The 22,153-nt window shown below is 35.5% G+C and overlaps 2 protein-coding genes across 3 annotated transcripts; both read left to right on the forward strand.

The window, feature by feature from the left end:
* Positions 1–6,385: 6,385 nt before the first annotated feature.
* Positions 6,386–7,414, forward strand: LOC129321437 (EPIDERMAL PATTERNING FACTOR-like protein 2). The gene is made up of 3 exons (XM_054967196.1): positions 6,386–6,690; positions 6,783–6,817; positions 6,888–7,414. The coding sequence occupies exons 1-3, from the start codon at positions 6,582–6,584 to the stop codon at positions 7,128–7,130; spliced, it is 387 nt and encodes a 128-aa protein (XP_054823171.1). The 5' UTR covers positions 6,386–6,581; the 3' UTR covers positions 7,131–7,414.
* Positions 7,415–10,835: 3,421 nt separating this feature from the next.
* On the forward strand, positions 10,836–13,978 carry LOC129322907 (uncharacterized). 2 transcript variants are annotated; one of them, XM_054969367.1, is made up of 2 exons: positions 10,836–11,110; positions 11,610–13,978. In XM_054969367.1, exon 2 carries the CDS (start codon positions 11,671–11,673, stop codon positions 13,690–13,692), a length of 2,022 nt encoding a protein of 673 aa, XP_054825342.1. In that variant the 5' UTR covers positions 10,836–11,110; positions 11,610–11,670; the 3' UTR covers positions 13,693–13,978. The 2 variants fall into 2 exon arrangements, with proteins under 2 accessions (XP_054825342.1, XP_054825343.1); XM_054969368.1 differs by having other exon boundaries at positions 11,624–13,978.
* Positions 13,979–22,153: the final 8,175 nt, after the last annotated feature.

Consider the following 22,153-nt stretch of genomic DNA (forward strand, 5'->3'; position numbering starts at 1 on the left):
TTTTTCACTTGAAAATTAAAACTACTAAACCAGTGAGCTATCAGGCACCTTGCTAGTTATCACCCCATCGTGATTGATATTAACGAAAAAAAGGACGGACAACATGGCTGTCAATTAAGCCAATAACAACACGACACGCAGGGGTTAAGGCCGTCGGAGATTAAGGGGCTACATGGTCCTACGTCAGCATCATAGGTGGCAATGAAATGTTGTCTCCGTACAACTGTCGGCAGCGGCTTAATTTGCAGTACTGCTTCAAGACCAGACACTCGAGCCATGCAAGCATTTTGTTTTTTTAGGGAGAGAATCACATTCAAATACTCCGTTTTTGTATATAAATTTTTTTTAATTTTTTTAAGTATAAAAAATTGTTAATATATTTTTAATAAATAAATTATTATACCTTTATTAAATTAAAAAAGATAAATACTTTCATTAATTTATTTAAAAAAATTTATTTTTTTATTTACAATAATTAAGAGTAAAATTGAAATGTTGCAGAGTGCTTGTAATTGGATAACTAATTTTTATTGATTTGCATAATTTTATTAAAAATATCTTACATGTAAGAACGAATGGAGTAACATTTAAGAAAATTATTTACATACAAAAATTAATTACAGGTTTCGTTTAATAAAAGATAAGTCATATTTTTATTTTAACAACAATCTATTTTATATTGATATTAGTTTGTGAATAATTTTTTTGAATGATTTTTTAATACAATTTTCACTATTTTAAATGTTGCACCCTCAATACACATGATGGATCAGTAAAATTATGGATTCTATCTATGACATTTGTTTTCCAAGTAATGGGATTCGGACGTTTGGATCCAATCACTCTACGTTGAAAGGAGGGCGAGCGCAAGTAGGCAGAGGCACATAAAGTTTAAGTATAGCGAGTGTGCGTATATAAATATTTGAGGATGGTAGGATGATAAAATTGAAGTGGACGGTCTTGTCCATACCATATTCAAGTGTTTGGTGGAATAGCATGAGAGACAATGACTGCTGAAACAAAAAACATGGCTTTGTACCCAAACCTAAGCGCACATAAACATCATTAACAACTACCCACCACTACTCGTTCCAGCTGTTTGACACTTGATCAGCTCTCTTATTTTTATATTTTTATTTTTTTGGTAAAAAAAAAAGTTTATACGAGTTAAATTTGGAGAGTCATCAAGACTTGTGCATATCTCCAACTCTAAACAGTGTTTATAAAAGTATCTACAGAAACTCATTTAATTTTCTCATATTTTATCCAAGTTGGATAAATATATATTTTTCTATATTAATTTCAACAAAAAATTGATTGTTATCTCGGTTTCAAGTGCTCAAACAAACAATTATAGTGGAGACATTTATCTCTTCGACTCATTCTCTTTAGGCTCATGCATGGTAAATTAAAAAGTCACAAAATTGTCAATTAAATAAAGAAGTGAATATGCGTTAATATCTATATCTAAGCCTGTTCGATCTCATTACTAAGAGAGGTCAATTTTTTTGATTTTCTATTCGTCTGTATAAACCATCCATCCCCTGTTTACAAGAGAAAGAGCAAGAGAGGGGAAACAGACAGGGCGACAGCGATCTCACTTGGCAATTGGCGTGCAACAGAATTTGCTATTAGTTTCTATAGCAGTAGACTAGGACCAATAATACATAATTTATAATTGTTGGCGTTCTTTTTCAATAATGCTAAACTTTTTGAGACCGTGATGAATCAATAATAATTAAGATTAAGAATACTAAGTAAATAGTATGTGTTTAGTCCCATTATACTCTTAAATTACTTCAAATGCTTAACTTTTTGAGATCTATCCTTCCTATTTCCATTTTTTATTTTCTTCGGACATGATGTTAAGATTTTTTTTCTGGGGAATTCGATGTAATAGTTCGGTCTGCTTATGTCGTTTGAATCAACAGTAAATGCATGAGCCTAACTTGAAAGCAAAAGCTTTCAAGTTCCCACTACTCCAACTTCTCAATTAATTGTCGAAAAATAACATTTTCACCTGCATATCAGGAATGGGTCTTGAGGTTGGTGTATTGAGATAGTTCGAATTCATGCAGAAAGTGAAGGTACATTAGTTGTTTTGATGCATACAGAAGGATATGTGAAGTGGTGGCCATGACATATATTATCACACAGTAATTATACAGTCGGATATTGCATGGCTCATTGGAGTAGAGGAAGTCGTCGTTATTTTATCATGAGATGATAAAAATCAGATCCTTTATTCCCTTATCCTTTGCTCATGATGCACCAAACTAGCCAAAAGACTATTACTCACTTGAGGATAAGCTGTTGCGCGAAAGTTGGTTCAACCTAGAAGCTGCATATTGCAGAAAACAATGGTGGGTCCACCATTTTCAAATTAAACTACAGTGTATATCTCGTAGAGCTGTAGCCCTATGGACAGGGACTTCCACATGTGAATGAATATGATGGGTCTCAGCCATTTCGAATAATTGTAAAGTAGAAGCTTAATGTGATTATTACATCCGTTGATTTTTATATATTCAAACGGGTGAGAAAGCCTTTGAACTTTGCAGTACATCGTGCTATTTTAACAGCTGCAGCATTATTAACCTTAGCTGTTTCTCTTTACAGTTTATACGCATATTTTTGGGTGGAGCATAAGGAAAAATAATCTCACTGGCTTTTGGAGATTGGCATTAATTCCGAAATAGGACTATAGATTCAAATAGGCAAAGATGATAATTATGTATTGGGGTGATATATATATATATATATATATATATATATTTTTGCGTGTTGCACCCGGTGTCCTGGGCAGGCCACCTTTCAGGGATATCAACGGTCCAGACTTATTTGGATTAACTGAATTGTGGGAACCTCAAATGGTGGGACAGCTGGCCAAAGATTTTAAAGCTTTCCGTGTCCAAGTGAGGATCAAACCCCCGACCTTCGTTAAGGGAGGAAGAGGCCCATGCCGTTGCACCACACGCCTCTGTTTATGTATCAGGGTGATATTTGGGTGATTTGGAGACATTTAGCTAATTCTATTTAGTTGTTTACTTTTGTTGGCTGTTTACGGGGTTGTTAGTGAGTTACAGGGCAATGAGTTTATTAGAGTGAACTAATATTAACCAACTAGTTTTTTTGGGTTCGGATTACCGGCTTTAACGATAATTAATGTTTGGTTTCTTAAGTTTTCAATCACATCTTGCAAAGCAACTTCTTCCTGTGAAGTTGCTCAAACGTTACGCTGTAATTAGGTTAGACGCACCGAAAGGGCCCAATGGAGTCGAACTCCTTTGAAGGCATGCATTGTGATGCTTTTGGGTTCTCCCGGGCTTAATTAAAACTCGAAGCACGTGTCCATTTTTAATACACCCTCCCCTCTTGAAAAATTAATAATTAGGAGCCTCATCAAAATATTAACAATAGTTATAAATATTAAATTATTGAAATCCTAATAAGAAATCATGGTCTTGCAATTGAAAAAAAAAAAAGCTAATAGTTAGTTGAGAAATCAACAAAATAAACTCAAGATTATTTATATTGTCAGTTAAAAATTTATGAAAATCAATTGAAAATACAAATAAATTACTTAAAAAAAATAAAAAATATTATAATATTAGTTGAAAATTTATAAGAGTCGATTATAAATTGCAAGCCAATTACTTGTGATTTTTTGTTGTCCACATATAGATAAATTTCTTGAAAAATCTATAAAATATATTTGAAATCATTTCTAACGTCAGTTGAAAATTTATAAAAGTTAGTTATGAATTGTAAGCTAATTACTTGTGATTTTTTTGCTCTTGCTTAAAAAATCAACAAAATATATTTGAAAATCTTTGTAACTTTAACTGAAAATTCACAAAAATACATCATGAATTTTCAATTAGTCAACAAAAAATAATTTATTACAATTAAGAACCATGACTTCTTATTGGAATAGACAGGTTTAACTGCTATGCTACTCTTTGCTAAAATTCACAATCATGCTTTATAAATTGATTAAAAAAATTGTGTAGTTAAATCTTGCCTCCCAAGGTAGAAGAAGAAGAAAATTTGGCCTCCCTAAAATATAATTTGAGATCCATCACTACTTATTGAGATTTGATGGTTCGAGGTTTATAATTATTATTAATATTCTTATGAGTTCCTTCGTTGTCATTTTTCTTTCGTTCTTTTGTGTTTTATTACTTTTGATGGTTTCTTAATTGTTTTGATAATGTCAAGTAACAAACATGTTGCTCTTAGGAGGCAGTTTCACCATATAGCTATATAGTACCAGAAGACTGAACATACATACATATATACATATATATCTGACAAGGCAATGACACGTTTAAGGGCCTAATCGTGTGTGTGTGTGTATCTGACAAGGCAATGACACGTTTAAGGGCCTAATCATGACTACACAGCGTAAATAGTCCTTCCTTGTTTCAGACCCTTTGGCATGGCTGGCAAGGACATGGACCACTCAGAAAATAAAGCGCACCGAATTAACTTGGAAAATCAATTGATTTTATGATATAGGTTTTGACTTTGAGAGACCATTCTGATGATTTTTTTCCTTTTCTTTCGTTACAAGCATTCTCATGGTGAATTTTAAACCCACTGTGACAATGTTCATATACTTTTTTGTCATCATATGAATTACTGTCAAGTAGGCCACACCTCATTTTGCACAAATGCTGCAGACGCTTCTAGCTATATATGCACCGCACACACTCTTTCTACAATCAATTTAAGCATATCGCATGCAAGCTGCAGCAAGCAAGCACTATGAAAATGGAAGCTCATGCATGGAACCACTATTCTACACCGATTCTTATCTTTATTTCCCTTAAGAGATTGTTTGAACTCCGGCACGATTTGTGATTTTAACACATATGGGTCAGAAGCAGAGACATAACGGGTTATGAAACAAATTTCGGATTACACGCTACGATCAAGTCCCTGAAACGAATCCCAATATCAAAACTTCGCAACTCCAAATTAAGAAGCACTGATGTATTCCTCAAAGTAAACGAAATATAATCCTGCTAACCAAAAATGTACGGTCACGTTCATGCATAGCACAGCCCACATCTAGGGCGACAGTCCTTCATAGTACACGTCGGGCTCAGTGGTAATGATGAAGGGAATCAATAAAAGAAGAGTCATGTTACTTATATATATAATATCGGAAATACTGTAAATTATAATGCGATTCGATTATAAAAATGTATCATTCATTTTTTGTTGACAAAAGAAGTTTCTATGTTTTTGGTGACAAAGATTGTTTCCTGTGTCTTCTGTTTGCCCCTCGACCCCCCAACCCCCCACACCCCCCCCCCCCAAAAAAAAAACCGAACAATATAAAATGGTTCAGCCCCTTAAAAAAAAAAAAAACAGAGAGAGGCAGGCCTGACTTTGATTGATTAACGACGTTGCCGGTCTTGATTGGTAATGCACGTGCTTTCCCTTGAAGCTTGGATGAGAGAAATTTGTCTGTTGCTGCTAATCCAAAATATGTTCTCTGGATAAGTGAAGAGATAAATTTCAGATAGAGTCAGGTTGAAAGATTCAAGTTATCGTTAATACATAAAAAACGGACAAAGTGACAGGAATAATACAGTAAGAGGTAAAAGTGTATGTCATGTAAGCATCAGTATGCCGCTGCGCCTCATTATTCAGTCGCTATTTAAGTTGTATGAAGAGAACAGGAGGGGTGCATATCTGAAATCTGAACCTGATTTTGCAACCCAGAAAATGAAGTGTGATATGCCAGTGACTGCACAGGGATAGATTAAAAATTATTTCTCCAATATTGAGCGAGGGAGTTCATATTTTATTTCTCTTTCTCAATGGGAAAGATGAATATGGCGTGATAAGGTGCAACTGCTCTGATCACATGCCGCAATACAAGGAACCCAAACGGAGACATCCCATTCCTACTTTGGCTGTATCCCTCTCTATCAATATCGTCTCCCCCAATAAAAATAAACTTGACATTGAAAATAATATAGATTATAAAAATTAACCATAAAACCCTTCAAAAAAATAAAAAAAATAAAAAAAACCACAGCTGTAAATACATGTCTGTTAGTGGGAGGTAGCCCCTCACTTCCGGTGAAATTTTAGGCCTTGTGCTGTTTCTGGCTCCTAGTTGTCTTGTATATATCTATATATAATATTTTTGGGGTTTTCTCTTCTCTGGCCTCTGTTTCTTCTTCTAAAATAATTTTTAAATAATCTCGGCTTGTTGTTTAAGGGCACGTCATCCCAGGTAGAAAGTGTTTCCCTTTTCGGGCCTCCTACCTTTCTACCCCCGCTGCATTTTTATCATTTGTCTTTCCATGTTCCATCACCTCAATTCAAATCCTCAAGCAATATATATTGCTTGCTTCGGCGGCATACATATTCAGTTACTGCCCTTTGCTCCGTCCCATTTTTCCCATTTTGGTAACTAAATAGTAAATCCTCTTTGCTTACTGTAGTCTCCTCCTCCTGCTGCTTCTTTTCTCCTGAAATTGGAGCCAGCTTAGCTTTCAAAAATCCCTCTCCCTTTTCACTTGAGGTTTCGTTCTTCCTTACTCTCCGGCTTCTCTGAAATGGAACATGATAATCATGTCATATGCGGTCACAGACTTAGCTTGATTAGCATTTCTTTTTTGTTTCTGATAATTTCAAGCTGGATACAGCAGGGATCCGTCACTGAAGGTAAATGGTACGGTCTTGTTTTAGACGCCGAGAAAACATGTTTGAAGTGAAGACTTACTAACAATGTCTGGTTATATGGTGTAATGGAACAGGTAGGGAAGGTGTCAAGAAAACAGGGTTCAGCCAGGTAGGACTCAACTCGGTTCAAAATGTTATTGTGGCTGTCATGAGTAGCATAATGAAACAATTTTCTGTAGGCTGGTGAGGACAAGTCAACGGTGAGGGCACAGATAGGGTCAAGGCCACCAAGATGTGAGAGAAGGTGCAGCTGGTGTGGCCACTGTGAAGCTGTTCAAGTTCCTACAAATCCCCAGATGCAGAATGCCAAGCGCAAGTCTTCAACCGTATCCACTGTTGCATCCGTCAAGGGAGATGACTATTCCAACTACAAGCCGATGAGTTGGAAGTGTAAATGTGGGAACCTCATTTTAAACCCCTGATTTGGTTTCTTTAGATATTCATGGTAATTGGAAGCCATTCATTTTGTCAACCCTTTATATAAATATAAATCTTACCTCCCAATGTGAGGAGACTGAGTAGTCAAGTATTTCTGCTGTAATTACTTCATATCCCTCTAAATCTGTCCTCCATTTCTCTTATGGCGACAGGTGTTATTGGTTTATCTGTTGTGTGATCTCTGATTTCATGATTCTGTGGGCTTAGGTCTCTGTGTGTGTCTGTGTTGGCGCCAAAAGCCTGTTACCCTTAATTTCTTTGTTTTGGCTTGGGGGTTGTTATTGTTTGTCAGTAAAATCTTATGCTGATGAGAACAACTTGAACAATCCCTTGTCAATTCTGATAATTATTTATGACAATTTTGGAGGTTTGGGTGGCAATGTCTCGGTTTTGTGAGAACCAAAATGAATTGATTAAAGAAAAACGCGCCCCCGTCTTTGACGATTTAAATTTAAGGATCCTTTGCGTAACTTATTATAAAGTGGGGGAAAGGTCAGGTGTAAAACTGTTTAAAAAACCGCCAGTAATTCGTGAAAAGAAGAAATCCCAAGGCAATACATTCTCTGCAATCTGCAACATGCAGTCAGCGCAAGCACCAACAGAAATCAAGGGCTAACTTTTTATCGTCCTCGTAATTTTCATATTTTCGGGAGTGCAATGTGCTTTGCTGGCTGAGAAATTATGGAAGTAGCAAATAAATCATAACAACCATGTATTGTGATGACTAATACATCTTCTTACATAACAGCCAAACAACAAAAGCAATAGCTCAGATTACCAGTCACTGAAGGAAGCAAGACGTTCCTCCAAGAAACCTAGGATCAGTGTTCAGTGATATTCAAGGTTATACATTTCGATTTTCGAGCCCAAAAAAAAAAATGGTAGCCATTGCCCCTTTTTCTAAAAAATGACAATGGACACAAAAAGTATCCAAGTAGGCAATATCTCAAAATGACACTACGATAACGGGTCAGCTGATCGATATAACAATCTCTTGCGATCTTTTATTTAAATGCGAAGGCTGAGTAGCTTCTGTTTGGAGTTATTTTGCAACGTGACCATATGCTTGTATTGTATACTGATTCACGATTTCTGCATTTTGGTAAAAGATTATGAACAGAAAGATTCGATTACGGCTTCATATTCAATCACTCATAGCCATCTTTTCTGAGTGACAGCAGGGTGCGCATGGATCGAGGAGAATGAGGCCAAACTACCTGATAACCAGTATTGTATAGCGAGAAAAAAAAGTAGAAGTTGAGCCTTTTTTTCTAATAATTTTCAAAGCAAAGGGAACAAAACTCGTATTATACACGACTTGACATTTTACTCTAGACTTTCTGTTTGTGCCTATGAATATGATGTTGGCTATGACTGGGGATAATTGCATCTTTCTATAATTCATTCTCTCCGATTCCAGGAGTACAGGATTGACAGATGGATTATTATTATTGAAGAAATGTGATGCTGGCGCAACAGTATTGAAATTCAAAGAAGCGTTTGTCGTGAAGCAAATTAGAAGCCCGTGGAATCGCTTCTTGAAAAAGCTGGGCAGGCATCAACCTGATGTAGATTTCAAAAGTGGCAACACTCGCAACCTTTCCCTATTATGTGAACAACAACTGCATGTTGGTGCTAGCAGACATGGACATAAATAATCCCATTCAAATTCATGATGAACTAGTCATTGGAATTTAACATGTAAAAATGCGCTAGTGGCGACGGAAGATGAGTAGAGAAGGAACAAATTAAAAGCCTTTGAATTAAATATATGTGAAAGTGAATGATAGGTTTAAAACCCGAGGAGAAGGATACTAGTGGCAGCACTCACGTGAGGCAAGCGGGGGAAGAACTGGGAGGCGAGAAGAGCATAAAGCCAGAAAGGTGCATCACAGACTCGTTAAGAATGTTGGAGCAAAGGTCAGGAGTGAAGACAGGCACAACTGAAAAGCTCGGGGACCACAAGAAGAAAAAGGGATTCTGATTCCCATCGGGGACTAGCTTTTGCTGAAACATTTTGGTGTGCTGTAAATATCAGCAACAAGGCTTTGAAGTTGCCATGTCTCTGTGGCCAGGACAAACGGTACTGCACTAAGCTACCAAATACAAGACAGCCAACTATCTGATGCCCATGCTCCCAGGTCCCAGCAGGTGTTCCTTTTCCTTGCTTTCCTTCTGCGACACTGCCCAGAATTGGGCCTCGTCAAGTCGCCCAAGGTTAAACACACGCCATAGTTTTTGGGTGCATCCATTTACCTTGTGGGTTTTGGGCAAAAAGGAAGAGTTACATTGAAAATGAACTCTTGTTGCTCCGGGATGGCCACAATTCGTCAATTTTACATTCTACTATGCCAGGCTTCAAAATGGGGCTTTTATTCTGAGACCATACTTTTATTTTGGGTAACAATGTATTGGGTTGGGAGAGTATATAGCAATACACATTTAACTTCGGTTTTGTTTCCTTGATGAGCCCATTGTTCTTCATTTTTTGGTACAAAAAAAAGGGAAAAGACGTGATTACAACAACGGAAATCCGCTGGAGGGGATTGGAATCCCAATGACTCCGTTTGCGCAAGGTCCCTTAAAAACATAGGAACAGAACTAAATAAAGAGGATGAGCTGATTCTTTGTTAGGCCAGCTGGTCTGCTACCTCATTTTGACCTTGTGGCACATTGTTCTTCTCACTATCCATATGTCAAACGGAAACCCTGACCCGACTCGTACATGCCACAATTCCAGCTTACAGCGTTTGGTAAATCCCAGATTTTCGGGTGATCACGGAAATTATTTGTATTTTTTTTATTTGAGTAGAGTAACGTAATTTTCTATTTGACTTCACTTAACAGCGTTTTTAAAATAAATCCACCATCTCATGCTAAATTTAAGGCTCATTTTTTTTTTCATTTTTTAATGAAAAATAAATTTTCTAAAAATAATATTTTTAAAAAAGTTTGATGCCATTGGTTTGAGCTTCTATAAATAATTATAATCTTAAAATATATTTATATTTTCAAATTTATTTTAAGTAGCTTCTAAAAATAATATAATTAGATAAATAAGGGAGAATTTTGATAAACGGAAATATCATAGAATTTAAAAATTATCAGATAATAAATTTTTTTATGATTTAAACAAATGCAAAATGATTTATATTTTTCATAAAATATCTAAACAATGCATAACTTTTTATGAACTCTCTAATTGAAAACCTGATTTTGTATCAATTTCATTACTTTTAATTTACTGTTACGTTAAAAGATAAAGTTAAACTCATGAATAAAATTTACTTCTTCGGTGAAAAATCGAAAGAGAGACTTTTATAAAATAACCACTTTTGCAAATATTAAGGATGGTATGTAGGCATAGTTTATGAGAACTCAAGGACTATCAAACCATAGTAGCAAAAATTTGAGAGAACATTAGTATAATTATTATGTAAATTAGTATAATTATTATGTAAATTTATAACGTAGGGGTTAAATAAAAAAATGATGAAAATTGAAAATAACGGAATAATTAATTTCCTGTGTGGGTCCTTAAGATGCCACATGTGAGATTGGGATCCAGAAAATTTTCTCCTCCAGTTAGCCTCATGACGTTGGTGATCGTTTGTGTCAAATCGCCACTTGGCACATGCCATCAAATATGAAAGATCTCATGTCCATCGTATTGCATTGCACCCCTCAAAGCTTGTTATCCCCGTCTTAACTCCGCCTCTATTTTGCAGGTATCAGATCTAACATCAGTTTTTGAGCAAACTCAAAACCACGATCTTCCAGAATATTGTTCATTTCTCTCTGACATTCTCAAGGCACTGGAACAGCAAAGTCTTCCCTCTTGCCACCGCCTCTTGCTGCCGTTGTCTATTTTTCATGCACAATTGCTCCATCCCCCCGAATTAGAGGATAGAATGCTTCCTTGATATCACTGCCATTTCCGGATCTGCGGAGGTGTTTCTTCCCGGTACGTTTAATGCCTTCATAGTAATGCTTTTCTATTTTTACTGTTCTCCACGGGTTTCTTCAATTTATGAGATTGCAATTCGGTCACTTCAGATCTTTATGGCTTTACGATTACCTTCGAGCATGCCTTTCTTGCATCAGCATTTGATCCGCAACTTCCGATTCTCTTTCCAACTGCTTTGGCTTCGGAATTCGTGTGATGCGTGTTAACTCGTACCCTCCGAGTTGATATTTGATAATGAAAACATGATCGTCTCTTGTTTGTTCAACCTTTCAACGTGCTTTTATCTTCTTTAACTGATGCCGGTTTCCGGTTTCATATGATGGTCAAGAGTCGAGTCCTGTTCATACCTGATTTGATTCACCCGTGCCTCATGATATCAGTAATGCTGGTGAAATGTGTTCTTGGTGTTGTAAAATCTGGAATGTGCACATATTTTTGAGAAAACGTGATGAGGGAGATCTTGATTTTTATTACTTTCTTATGAACTACGTAACAGTCCCATGTGATCAGGTGCCTGAGAAAGTTGAATCCCGAGTAAGAAACATTCAGTTTCAGAGATGTTCAGGTCATCTCCAAGGAGGAGTCAAAGATCCAAAGGCTTCAAGGTGAAGCATGCCATACAAATCTGTCTCCTGCTTGCCGTTGGTCTCTGGATGGTTTACCAAGTGAGACACTCGCATGAAAAGAAAGTATCATACAGTAAGAGCATCAAAGCTGACCGTGAAGTTTCGAAGTTGGGGAGGAAGGACCCCCGTCGTCCTGCGATGGAAGAAATTTCTATTGTAGATGCAAGACACAAAGAGGACAACGACGAAGTAAGCAAGCATGAAGAAGAACTCAAGCTCCATGAGATTAATAATGTGGATGACGATGCACAGTCGCAAAAGCATGGGCAAAACAATGAGGAGGAGTTTGATCATAGACAGGATTCTATAGATCAAGAAAGAGAGAGCGAAGAGAATTCTGAAAATGCCACGACAGATAAGGAAAGTGAGGAGCATAACGAGAAATTTAGTGAAGAAAATGACAGCAAGGGGAATGAAGAAAACATAGATGAAGTGGAGGAAAAGGAGACAAGAGAGAGCCAACAGGAGAATGAAGAGACAAGAGAGACAGAAAGAGAAGGTAAGGAGATCGAAGAGATCAGCGAAAAGGAACATGTGGAGAATAGTCAACGGCGGGAAGATAAAGAAGACAGGGAAGATAACCATGACACAGAAAAATACGAAGAGCATAATCAGATTCTAGAACAAATTTCATCCGAAGATCAGATTCAGGAGGGGGAAAGAAGCAATGACAAGGCCAGAGAGGAGCATTATACAGGAGACAATGCCTCCAGTGCCGTAGATCATAAGACACAAGATATCTCAGATGAAATTGATAGCAAGACAGAACACTTTGAAAAGGGAGATAAGAATGAGTTTCAGCAGAGCAATTTCGATCAGAATAAATCAGTTCCAAATGCAACAGAATCAGAAACAACTGCAAATACCGATTCTACAGTCACAACCAACCAAGGGGATGGTAGTGAGAATCAGACGCAAACAGAGAATGATTCAAAGAAAAGTTCCAAGGCAGGGTCAGATGTGGAGCAGAAGGAGCACTATAACCCCAACAAAGATGATGAAGATCCTCTGGATTCGCCATTGCAGAATGGGAGAGATGCAATATCTAGTACAAAACATATGAATACATCCGATGATACAAACTCCGAGGTAGAGGAGTCCAGCTTGCACAATACCACGCTAAAAACAGAGAATTCTGATCCAGATGCCACAGAGAAGCAAGCCGGTTCCGCATCATCATCTTCATCTGGAAGCCATAACACAGATGTTGCCAGTGGAGAATCCAAGGACAGCTCTAGTAAATCTGCTCAGGGTGAAAAGCCTCACAGTAATTCTGCCAAAGAAGGAACAGAAGAGAATGTTTTAATGTCCAATGCGAATGATAAATTGGATTCTAACCAAGAGGTGCATCTCACTTACTCTGATACTTCATCCAAACAGAAGAGAGGTAAATCCTCGAAATCAGAATTCGATGGTGATTCTGCTCACAATGACAATGCAAAAACTGATCAGAGCAGAACAAGCAGTGGTGAAAGGGGTAATGACAATATAGATACGAGCCAAGAACGAGTCAATCCTCCTGACACTTCCTCCAAGCAGAACAAAGATGAATCCTTGATCTCAGAATATAAAAGTGATGCTGACAGGGATAATTTCAATTACACTGAAGAAATTAATGACAAAGTGAATGCTAGTAAAGATGTGCCAATCAGCACCTCTGATTCTTCGAATCCTGAAGATAAAGAGGCTTCCTCTGAGGATACGGCTGACGTAGGGCAGAATGAAAATAAGAGCACCGATCAAAGGGAAACGCACGAAAACGAAGATGGGGGTCAAAATGTATCAGTTGAATCTCAAAATGAGAAAGAGTACGCGGAAAACTCAAACGACAATGGCAATGCCGATTCATCAATCCATGAGGATATTAAAGAGGCTCGAATGGATTTGGGAACTTTGCCTGAGAGCAACACAGAAACCCATCATCACAATGATGATACTGCCACGGATAGATGATTGAAATAAATAAACTATACATGCAGCTAGCTTCTGTCTTAGTTATCATGAGATATGTATGATTCATTGCATAGCCAATAATATGCTATATGGGCTTAGTTTTGTTAGTTTGATATGTATAACATTCTTCGGGCTTCTTGCCATTTCCTGCGGAACAAGCGTCCAACCAAAAACATCAGAAACACGGCGGGAAGAATTCTTGCAATTTCTATATGTTTAATCCATTTGAAGATTTGAATTCCTTCATATGTGGACCAGCTTATTTTCTGAAACCATTAGCTTTCAATTAAAATGACCATTTTTTTTTAATACAAAATGGCCAAGTTCTTGCATGAGCGTCGATTGTCTCTTAATTTGTGAGTGCAATCTTTCTCCATTTTCCGTCCAACAAAGAGAATGGCGCGTGAAAAAGGGTCACTACGATTCAGTAATCAATGCATTTAAGAGACGATGGATGCTCCATGGGGAGAAAACTAAAACGTAACATGGGGAGAAATAGAGACTAGAATTATTTCCATTCCCTCCATCAATGCATTTCCTCATATTCAATTTCATTTATTTATTTAATTTAATGGTATAAGATTGGTAATTATAATATTAAATATATATTATTCATTTAAACCAAATGAATAGTTAAATGGATAAATGAGATTGAATATAAAAGAAAGTATTAAGAGGGTATGAAAATATTGAAAATTTTATGTAGACATTTTGTTCTTCACTATTTTTTCATGGGGTGGGAGGATTGCCTATCCTTGGCTTGATTTGCCACTTCCTCAATTGGCATGGATTGTAGTTTAACTGACAAATCAGTCTGAAGACAACACTAATTACTCTAACTGTACCCATCACCAATGATTTCTCCGATTAAAAGGTAATTTAATGACTTAAGCTTTGATTATATTGAGTTTCAGGACAAAGAATCAATCAATTAAAATTAGAAGACTCAAACTTATAGTGAGCTACTTATCAACTTGTAGTTGTACTGCATGCATGTATGATCCTTATTAGACAAAATATTCTCTTTCTTTTTGGTGACGAACAGTAGAGAATGAGTGGAAGCAATGGAGGTACGGAGGAACGTGTTAGTGATCTCGGTGGGAGTCGTGAATGTGATAAAGAAGGTATTGGTCCAGATCTAAATAAACTTGATATAGTTTTTTCAGTGGGGAAGGAGGGTATTAGGGCTGAGGAGGAGGAACAGGAGAGGGTAGGTAAGACAGGGAGACGTCGTCATGTACTTGTTTCCTTCAAAGACAAATTGCTGTCCCTTAGTGGTTCTGGCTTTCTCATGAAGCATGATGAAGAAGATGATATTGTTCAGGGATGGAAGTCATATTTTATTAAAAAGAATAAAAAGGCTAAGAAAAAGCATGCAGACGTCGAGTAGAGATGTAACAAGGATGGAGAGGAAGGGGAGAATTTGATCAAGGAGGATGGGAAGCCGACAATTCCAAAACTTCAGTTTACATCTGAGGAATATAGTACTTGGTACAAACAATGGAAGAATTCTTTGATTGTGAAATTGTTAGGGGTGCCTATTTTGAAATAGAGTCTTGAGATCAGAATGAATAGAATGTGAAAGCCACAGGGGGCACTTAAGGTCATACCTTTAAATAATGGCTACCATATTTTTTCTTTCATGAATGTTGAGGATAGGGACAATGCCTTCTAAGAAGACCATTGGATGATCGACGATCACTATCTCTTAGTGCAACGTTGGTGACCAAATTTTAATCCTTGGAAAGCTTATAGGTAAAGGAGAATTGTTATATGGATTAAAATTCTAGATTTACCTATGGAGTTTTATAATATTGAATCACTCTAGAAAATTAGTAACATGATTGGAAAAATCTTAAAAATTGATCTTTCAACTTCAATTCATAATAAGGGTGGTTTCACTAGGATTTGCATTGAAATTGATTTGGGCCAACTATTGTTACCAGCTTTTGAGGCGTTTGGGGAAGATAGAATTATTGTTTATGAGGGTCTTCATCAAGTTTGTTTTACTTGTAGGAAGTATGGACTTCAAGCAAAAGATTTCCCTTCACTAATGCAATCAATGAGTAGTCATCACGAGATAGATGCTTCAAAGAGGGATTAGTTGATGGTGGCAAAACAAGGAAAGACAGTGGTGAACCTTGGACCCAAGAATTTGATCTAGAGAGATTTGTGTAGGTCATCAAAAGCTATAGATTTGAAAGGGTATGATGAAGAATCAAAATGGGGGGAGATATTCGGGGGAAATAAGCAAGGATCATAGGTATTCAAATATAAAGGAGTTAATGAAGGGATTTCAAAAGCATCGAGCAAGGATATGGTTGTGAGAAAGTTTGGAAAGGATATAAATGGAAGGGAATCTAAAGCATGGGTCCCAGTAGAGAACAAAAGAAAAGGTGAAACAAGAATTATACTAAGGGGAAAAGAAAATCACACACATGAAAGGGATATATCTATAATGGTTAATGTAATGGATTTGGGCTTAGCAACAAGGCCCATTATGATTTCTAATCATTTTGATGTTTTGAGAAAAACTTATCTGAAACAAGTGAGAGTAACATGATAATGAAATGGCCTACTTATATAATAACTTGTTAGTTATGGAATGTGAAAATTATAGGAATATGGGCTTGGCTTGTGATATGGAAAAAATGTAACATCCCAATTTAAATTTTAATAGTTAATTTGGGTTAATAAAATTTTAAAAAATATTTAGAGGTAAATAAATTAGTAGGAAAAGATCATTAAATCTAACTTAGGATATAATTCTAAATTAAATTTTTTTAAAAAAAATTAATTAAAAAAATTATTATTAATTAATTAATTAAAAAATATTATTAAATTATTATTATAAAAAAAAGGTATGCAAAAAAAAAAAGGAAGAAGAAGAAGAACAAAATTACTTTCGGCCGCCAACAACAATCATTGTATATAATAATAATATAAAAAAAAAGGAGGAGAGAGAGAAAAGAAGAAATAATAAAAAAAAAGATGTGAGACCCACTGAATTTTTATAAAAACCCACCTGTTCCTTCATTTTTTTTTCATTCATTCCTTCGTGCGTGCTGAGGCAGAGAGAACGCGAGTCGCCGGTGTGAAATATCTAAATTTTTAAGGTAAGAGTTTTTAATAGAATATTTAGGGTGTGATTTTAAACTTTTCAAAACTAAGTAAGTGTTCTAAAAAATTTTCTTAGTCATCCTTCTTCTTTGGTTTCTGAGTTTGTAGTGGTAGAAAATTTAAGATCTGGAAGAGGAATGAATTTATGTTGAATAAATATAATTTTTGAGGTTGTCAGTAGTATAATAAATATTCTAGAGTATAAATTTGTTGATGATCTTTAAATTTATGGCTTATGGATCAAATTCTAAACTAGATCTGAAAATATATGTTGATTTATTAAGGTTTAGATGATTATTTGGGATGAAAAATGAATTATTATGGCTATAGGATTATGATTCTAAGCTAGAGACTCAATTTTTAATTTTTGAATATTTTAGGTGCGAATTTATAAAATAAAAAGAAAATTTTGATAATAGAAATTAGTTTAAAATTTGATTTTTAGATTATTAATGTTTATTGATAATTAAAAGAGGAGTTAAAAATTTTACTTAATAGTATTAACTATAGATTTGTATTAAGATTGAGATTAGAAATTATGTTATATTTTTAATTCTATTATTAGAATTATTTTATTAGTTTTAAAAATTGAAACTAATATTTATAAATAATATGTTATTTGTAGATTGTATTACTGGTGAAGATTGTGGTAAGAGAGAAATTTTAAGGAATAATTTATTGAAAAAGCCACAAGGTAACCATGCTTTTAATTTGTGATTAGTGTTACTTCATGTTAATTGGGTGATTATTGAGAAATTTATAAATTTTGTAATATTATATAATTGTGTAATATTATTATGAATTTATTTGATTATTGTGGGAGGTGTTGGGAGACTTGCTATTGTTGTTGTATTTATGTGCCACGTGGTACGCCCCTATTGGAGCTCAATAGGTGGTTTGTAAGGGCTCGAGCTAATCTACCTTTGGCCAGGTAATTTAGCACCGAATGAGGGCTAAGGCTCGAGGTTAATGGAGGGATATAAGGATGGTTGTTTGTGTGTATTGTAATATTTCTTATATTTATTGGAATTATATTATTTTTAATTCTTACTTAGTAAGCACACACTTAACTGTTTGTATACACTATCATAAATTGGCTTTGGTTACTGGGACTTTTGAGTCTCATTATGTGGTTAACAATTTTCAGGAGAAGAGCCACGAGTGACACGTGGAGGAGTCCCAGAGGCTTAGTGGTATAAATTCACTGTCTTTTTTAGGTATTTAATTTATGATTTATAATGTGTTATATTGCCAATATTAGGGCTTTTTGTTTATTGTCAATTATATGAATATATAAATGTAATCGTGCCTTTCAAACTATTTCTATTTTTGGTACAATTTGGATGACTGTAATTTTAATATTTGGTTTACTTTGGATTGGTTAAAATGGCATGATTATAAGGTCAAATAACTGGCTTGTGTTGAAAATTGACTAAATTGCTTATTTTATTTGTTGGGAGTATAAGGATGGACAAATGTGATTTAGTTTACTTGTTAGGAGTATAAGGATGGACAAATGTGATTTAGCCTAATGGCATGTGGGAGGTAAAAATTTATCTGAAATGTTATAGTGTGTAAGTTGAAGCCAATTATAAAATATTTTATATTAAAATTATTGATATAAGAATGTATTGGGTGGCTGTAACCCAACTATGGTTGAGTTAAATTATTTAAAAAAAAATTTGGTGTGTTACAAAAAGGAGTCTTTATGCATGCGAGCCTTGTAAAAGATCAATAAATTTGCATGGGCTCTATCGTAAACAGTGGACTTACCATCAATGCTAACGCAGGATTAGAGATGAGTTTATCGAGTCACATGGCTGTGGACAACCAATTGAATGGTCAACATGAACGCGATACAATGTAGGTCCATGTTAGTTCTTCTTTTAAGGGGCTAGCACTCCTGTTGAATAAGGTTTCCCCATGAATTGTATGATATGGAATTCTAGGGGTATGGGGGCAAAATCTTTTCCTAGCCTTACACGTGACTTGAAAAAACATTACTGTTTGGATTTTTTGGCTATTGTGAAAACATAGGTGTTTAAGGAGAAAGCTTCAAGTACTATAAAACAACTTGGGTTTATTTTGATTCAGTTGATGCTAAAGGAGTTAGTAGTGGTATTTGGTGCTTGTGGAATAATAAATTTAAATTTATGGAAGTAGTTCGGCGTCACTATTAGTTTTTGCATTTTAAAATTGAGGGCTTGCACAATGATTTTAGGTTTCTAACTGTCATCTATGCCAATCCTAATGTTGGCAAACAGGATTTATGGCATAAATTATGTAGCTTAAATAATCAGATACAACATTCTACTTGGCTCATTGGAGGTGATTTTAATGCTACTTTACTAGGCAGAGAGCATGTTTCTTAAGCTTTATCTCAAATGTCGATTGATAGAGACTTTGGGCGCTGGTTTGAGGAAGCTACCTTAATTGATCTTAGGTTTGTAGGGCTACCTTTTACTTGGAAATGGGGATGTTCTGAAGCTAGACTTGATCATTTTATTACTAATGAACGGTGGACAAATTTATTTCCTAATGCTAATGTTATGCATTTGCCAAGTTTTAAGTCTAATCATCGACTAAGTTTGCTTAAGTATGGGGTTAACTTCTCTCAAAACATGGACAAAACTTTTCAGTTTATTGCTTCCTAGGTATTGCATGAATTTGGTGAGCATATAGAGGCAAGTTGGAATATGTAGTTCCATTAAAAACAATGGAGCAATTTGCTGAGGCTTGCAAGCATTAGAATAAGAATGTTTTTGGTCATACAGAATACAAGAAGAAGAAGCTACTTTATAGACTTGATGGTGTTGCAAAGCAGATTTTGAGAGGTTATAACATTGAATATTATGAGGCTTTTCATTTGAAGTTACGGAAAGAGCTTGAGGACACTATTATTCAAGACTCATTACTTTGGGTGCAAAAAGTGAGACTAAAATGGCATGTGTTTGGAGATCAAAATACAAAGTTTTTTCATTCGTATGCTAATCAAAGACATAAACTAAATAGAATTGAAGCTTTAAAAGAGGATGATGGTAATTGGTGCTATGACTTGGCTCGTATTCAAAATATGGTATGCCATTATTTCTTTTCCTTGTTCTAGAAGGAGTCAGGTACATGAATCTATTAATAATGGCGTTTCCTTTCTTGTGCCTGAGAGTTTCGTGTTATAGTGGTGTGGGTCTATGGTTCGTGAGGAGGAGATTAACGAAGCATTATTTGATATAGGGCCCCAGCTCCTGGTTTGGATGGCTTTAATACGCTCTTTTATCAAAATCAATAGGATAAGGTTGGCAAATTTGTTGTGCATATGGTATAGTTTATTTTTGAAAACCTAAAGGCTATCAAGAATGTTAATAGTACTCTCATTATTCTTATTCTGAAGAAATATCCTCCTGAAACTCTTTGTGATTTAAGACCTATTAGCTTGTGCAATGTGATTTATAAGGTTGTTACTAAAGTGATTGCTACGAGAATTCATACTTTTCTCCCTCATGTGATATCCCCAAAGTAATGTAGTTTCGTTCTAAGGCAACATAGCTTTGATAATATTATAGTGGCTTAGGAGGTAATTCATTCTATGAAAACTATGAAGAGTAAGAAAGGTTTTATGGCCATTAAAACTGATTTGGAAAAAGCTTATGATCGAGTTAATTGAAAATTTGTTGAGACTTGTCTCTAAGAACTACAACTTCTTAAGAACATGATTAAACTCATATCTTTGGAATGAGGCCAAAACTGAAACATTTACATTGTCACATAGAGGAAGACAAGGTGATCCTTTATTCCTTTACTTATTTGTGATTTGTATGAAGAAATTATCTTGCCTTATCCAATCTATGATGAATGAGGAATTATGGAAACCTATACATCTCATGAAGATAAGCTCGCCAATTTTCCACCTTTTCTTTACAGATAATATTATTCTTTTTGTAGAAGCTAGCATATAGCAAGCTGAGCTTATTAAGAGGTGTCTTGATACCTTTTGTGCAGCTTCTAGCTTAAAGTTAAACTGTGTTTTAAGACTTGTATGTTCTTTTTTGAAATAGTGAATCATACCAGGTACTCTGAGATTAGTCCTTGTCTGAGTTTCTCTCTACCATAGATCTAGGTAAATATCTTAGGGTTCCATTGCTTTATAAAAGAGTAAGTAAAGATACTTTTCAGGATACAGTTGACAAAGTCAAAACTAGATTGTCAAGATGGCAACCTAGTTCACTTTCTCTTGCTAGATGAACTGCCTTGGTATCCCCTGTGACTTCTGCTATTCTAGGGCATGTTATGCAAACTTCATTACTTCCATTGTCTATTTGCGAGATTCTTGATAAGTGTAATCAAGACTTCATTTAGGGTAGGTCTAATGAAAGGAGGAAAATTCACCTCATAGCTTAGGACACAGTGTGTAAGCCTAAAAAGCAAGGAGGATTGGGACTTCATCATGCTCAAAATCAACATGCTACCTTCCTCGTGAAGCTTGGTTGGGATCTGTGCCATAAACGTGATGAGTTTTGGGTTAATATCATCAATAACAAATGCCATTATGGTGATGACTTGCTTTCTAAGATTGATTATTAAGTGTGCGAGCTCTAACGTGTAGGTTGGAATCAAGGCAACTTGGGAAAAAGTAGAAGCAGGTATTAAATAGATAAATGGAGGAACAATAGTTAGATGGTGTGGGAGAAGAATGGGTTATTTTCGATAAAATCTGTGTATAATATTGATTACCTTTGATAAACAACATATTAGATGGGAGAAAATCTGTAAGGTTAAAGCCCTACTACGATGTCAAAATTTTTTATAGCTGGCTTATCATGACAAGTTACTTACTAATCATGCCAAATTATAACTTGGCCTGAGTAGTGATGGGTGATGTCCTACATGCAATGAAGAAACAGAGAGCAAGCATCATTCCCTTTGTGATTGTGGTCATATGCAACTCTTGTAGAGAAGACTTATCCCTCAATGTGCGTGAACTTGTTTCTTTTTTTATAACCTAAAGGGCTGGATTATTAACAATATCTCAGAGAGGACTAGTAACTCAAAGACGGACTGGGGAGTGATGTTTATGATCATATGTTAGGGTCTTTAGTAGAAACATAATAGATTCATATTTAACCATAAGCTAACTTGCATAGATGATATTGTGACGCGTGCTAGAGCCATGTCTACTGTTGCTGATGAAGCCTATAGTAGTTTGAATAGGCATAACTCTACTAACTTCAAAGTTGGGAATAGACTAGAAGGGTAGAGACCACTAGCTATAGGGTGGGTGAAAGTTAATGTAGATGGTGCTTATGCCTTAACTAATGCTCTAACTTGTGGTGGACTAATATGTGGG

Source organism: Prosopis cineraria, unplaced genomic scaffold, assembly GCF_029017545.1.
Source record: "Prosopis cineraria cultivar Desert tree isolate PC_DT_omini unplaced genomic scaffold, ASM2901754v1 PC10, whole genome shotgun sequence".
NCBI lineage: Eukaryota > Viridiplantae > Streptophyta > Magnoliopsida > Fabales > Fabaceae > Prosopis > Prosopis cineraria.

Bases quoted from the DNA above. Each gene is read 5' to 3' on its own strand.
- LOC129322907 (XM_054969367.1), top strand. From the start codon at position 11,671: ATGTTCAGGTCATCTCCAAGGAGGAGTCAAAGATCCAAAGGCTTCAAG.
- LOC129321437 (XM_054967196.1), top strand. From the start codon at position 6,582: ATGGAACATGATAATCATGTCATATGCGGTCACAGACTTAGCTTGATT. The intron at 6,691-6,782 runs GTAAATGGTACG...GTAATGGAACAG, and splicing joins GCAGGGATCCGTCACTGAAG to GTAGGGAAGGTGTCAAGAAA. The intron at 6,818-6,887 runs GTAGGACTCAAC...AATTTTCTGTAG, and splicing joins AGAAAACAGGGTTCAGCCAG to GCTGGTGAGGACAAGTCAAC.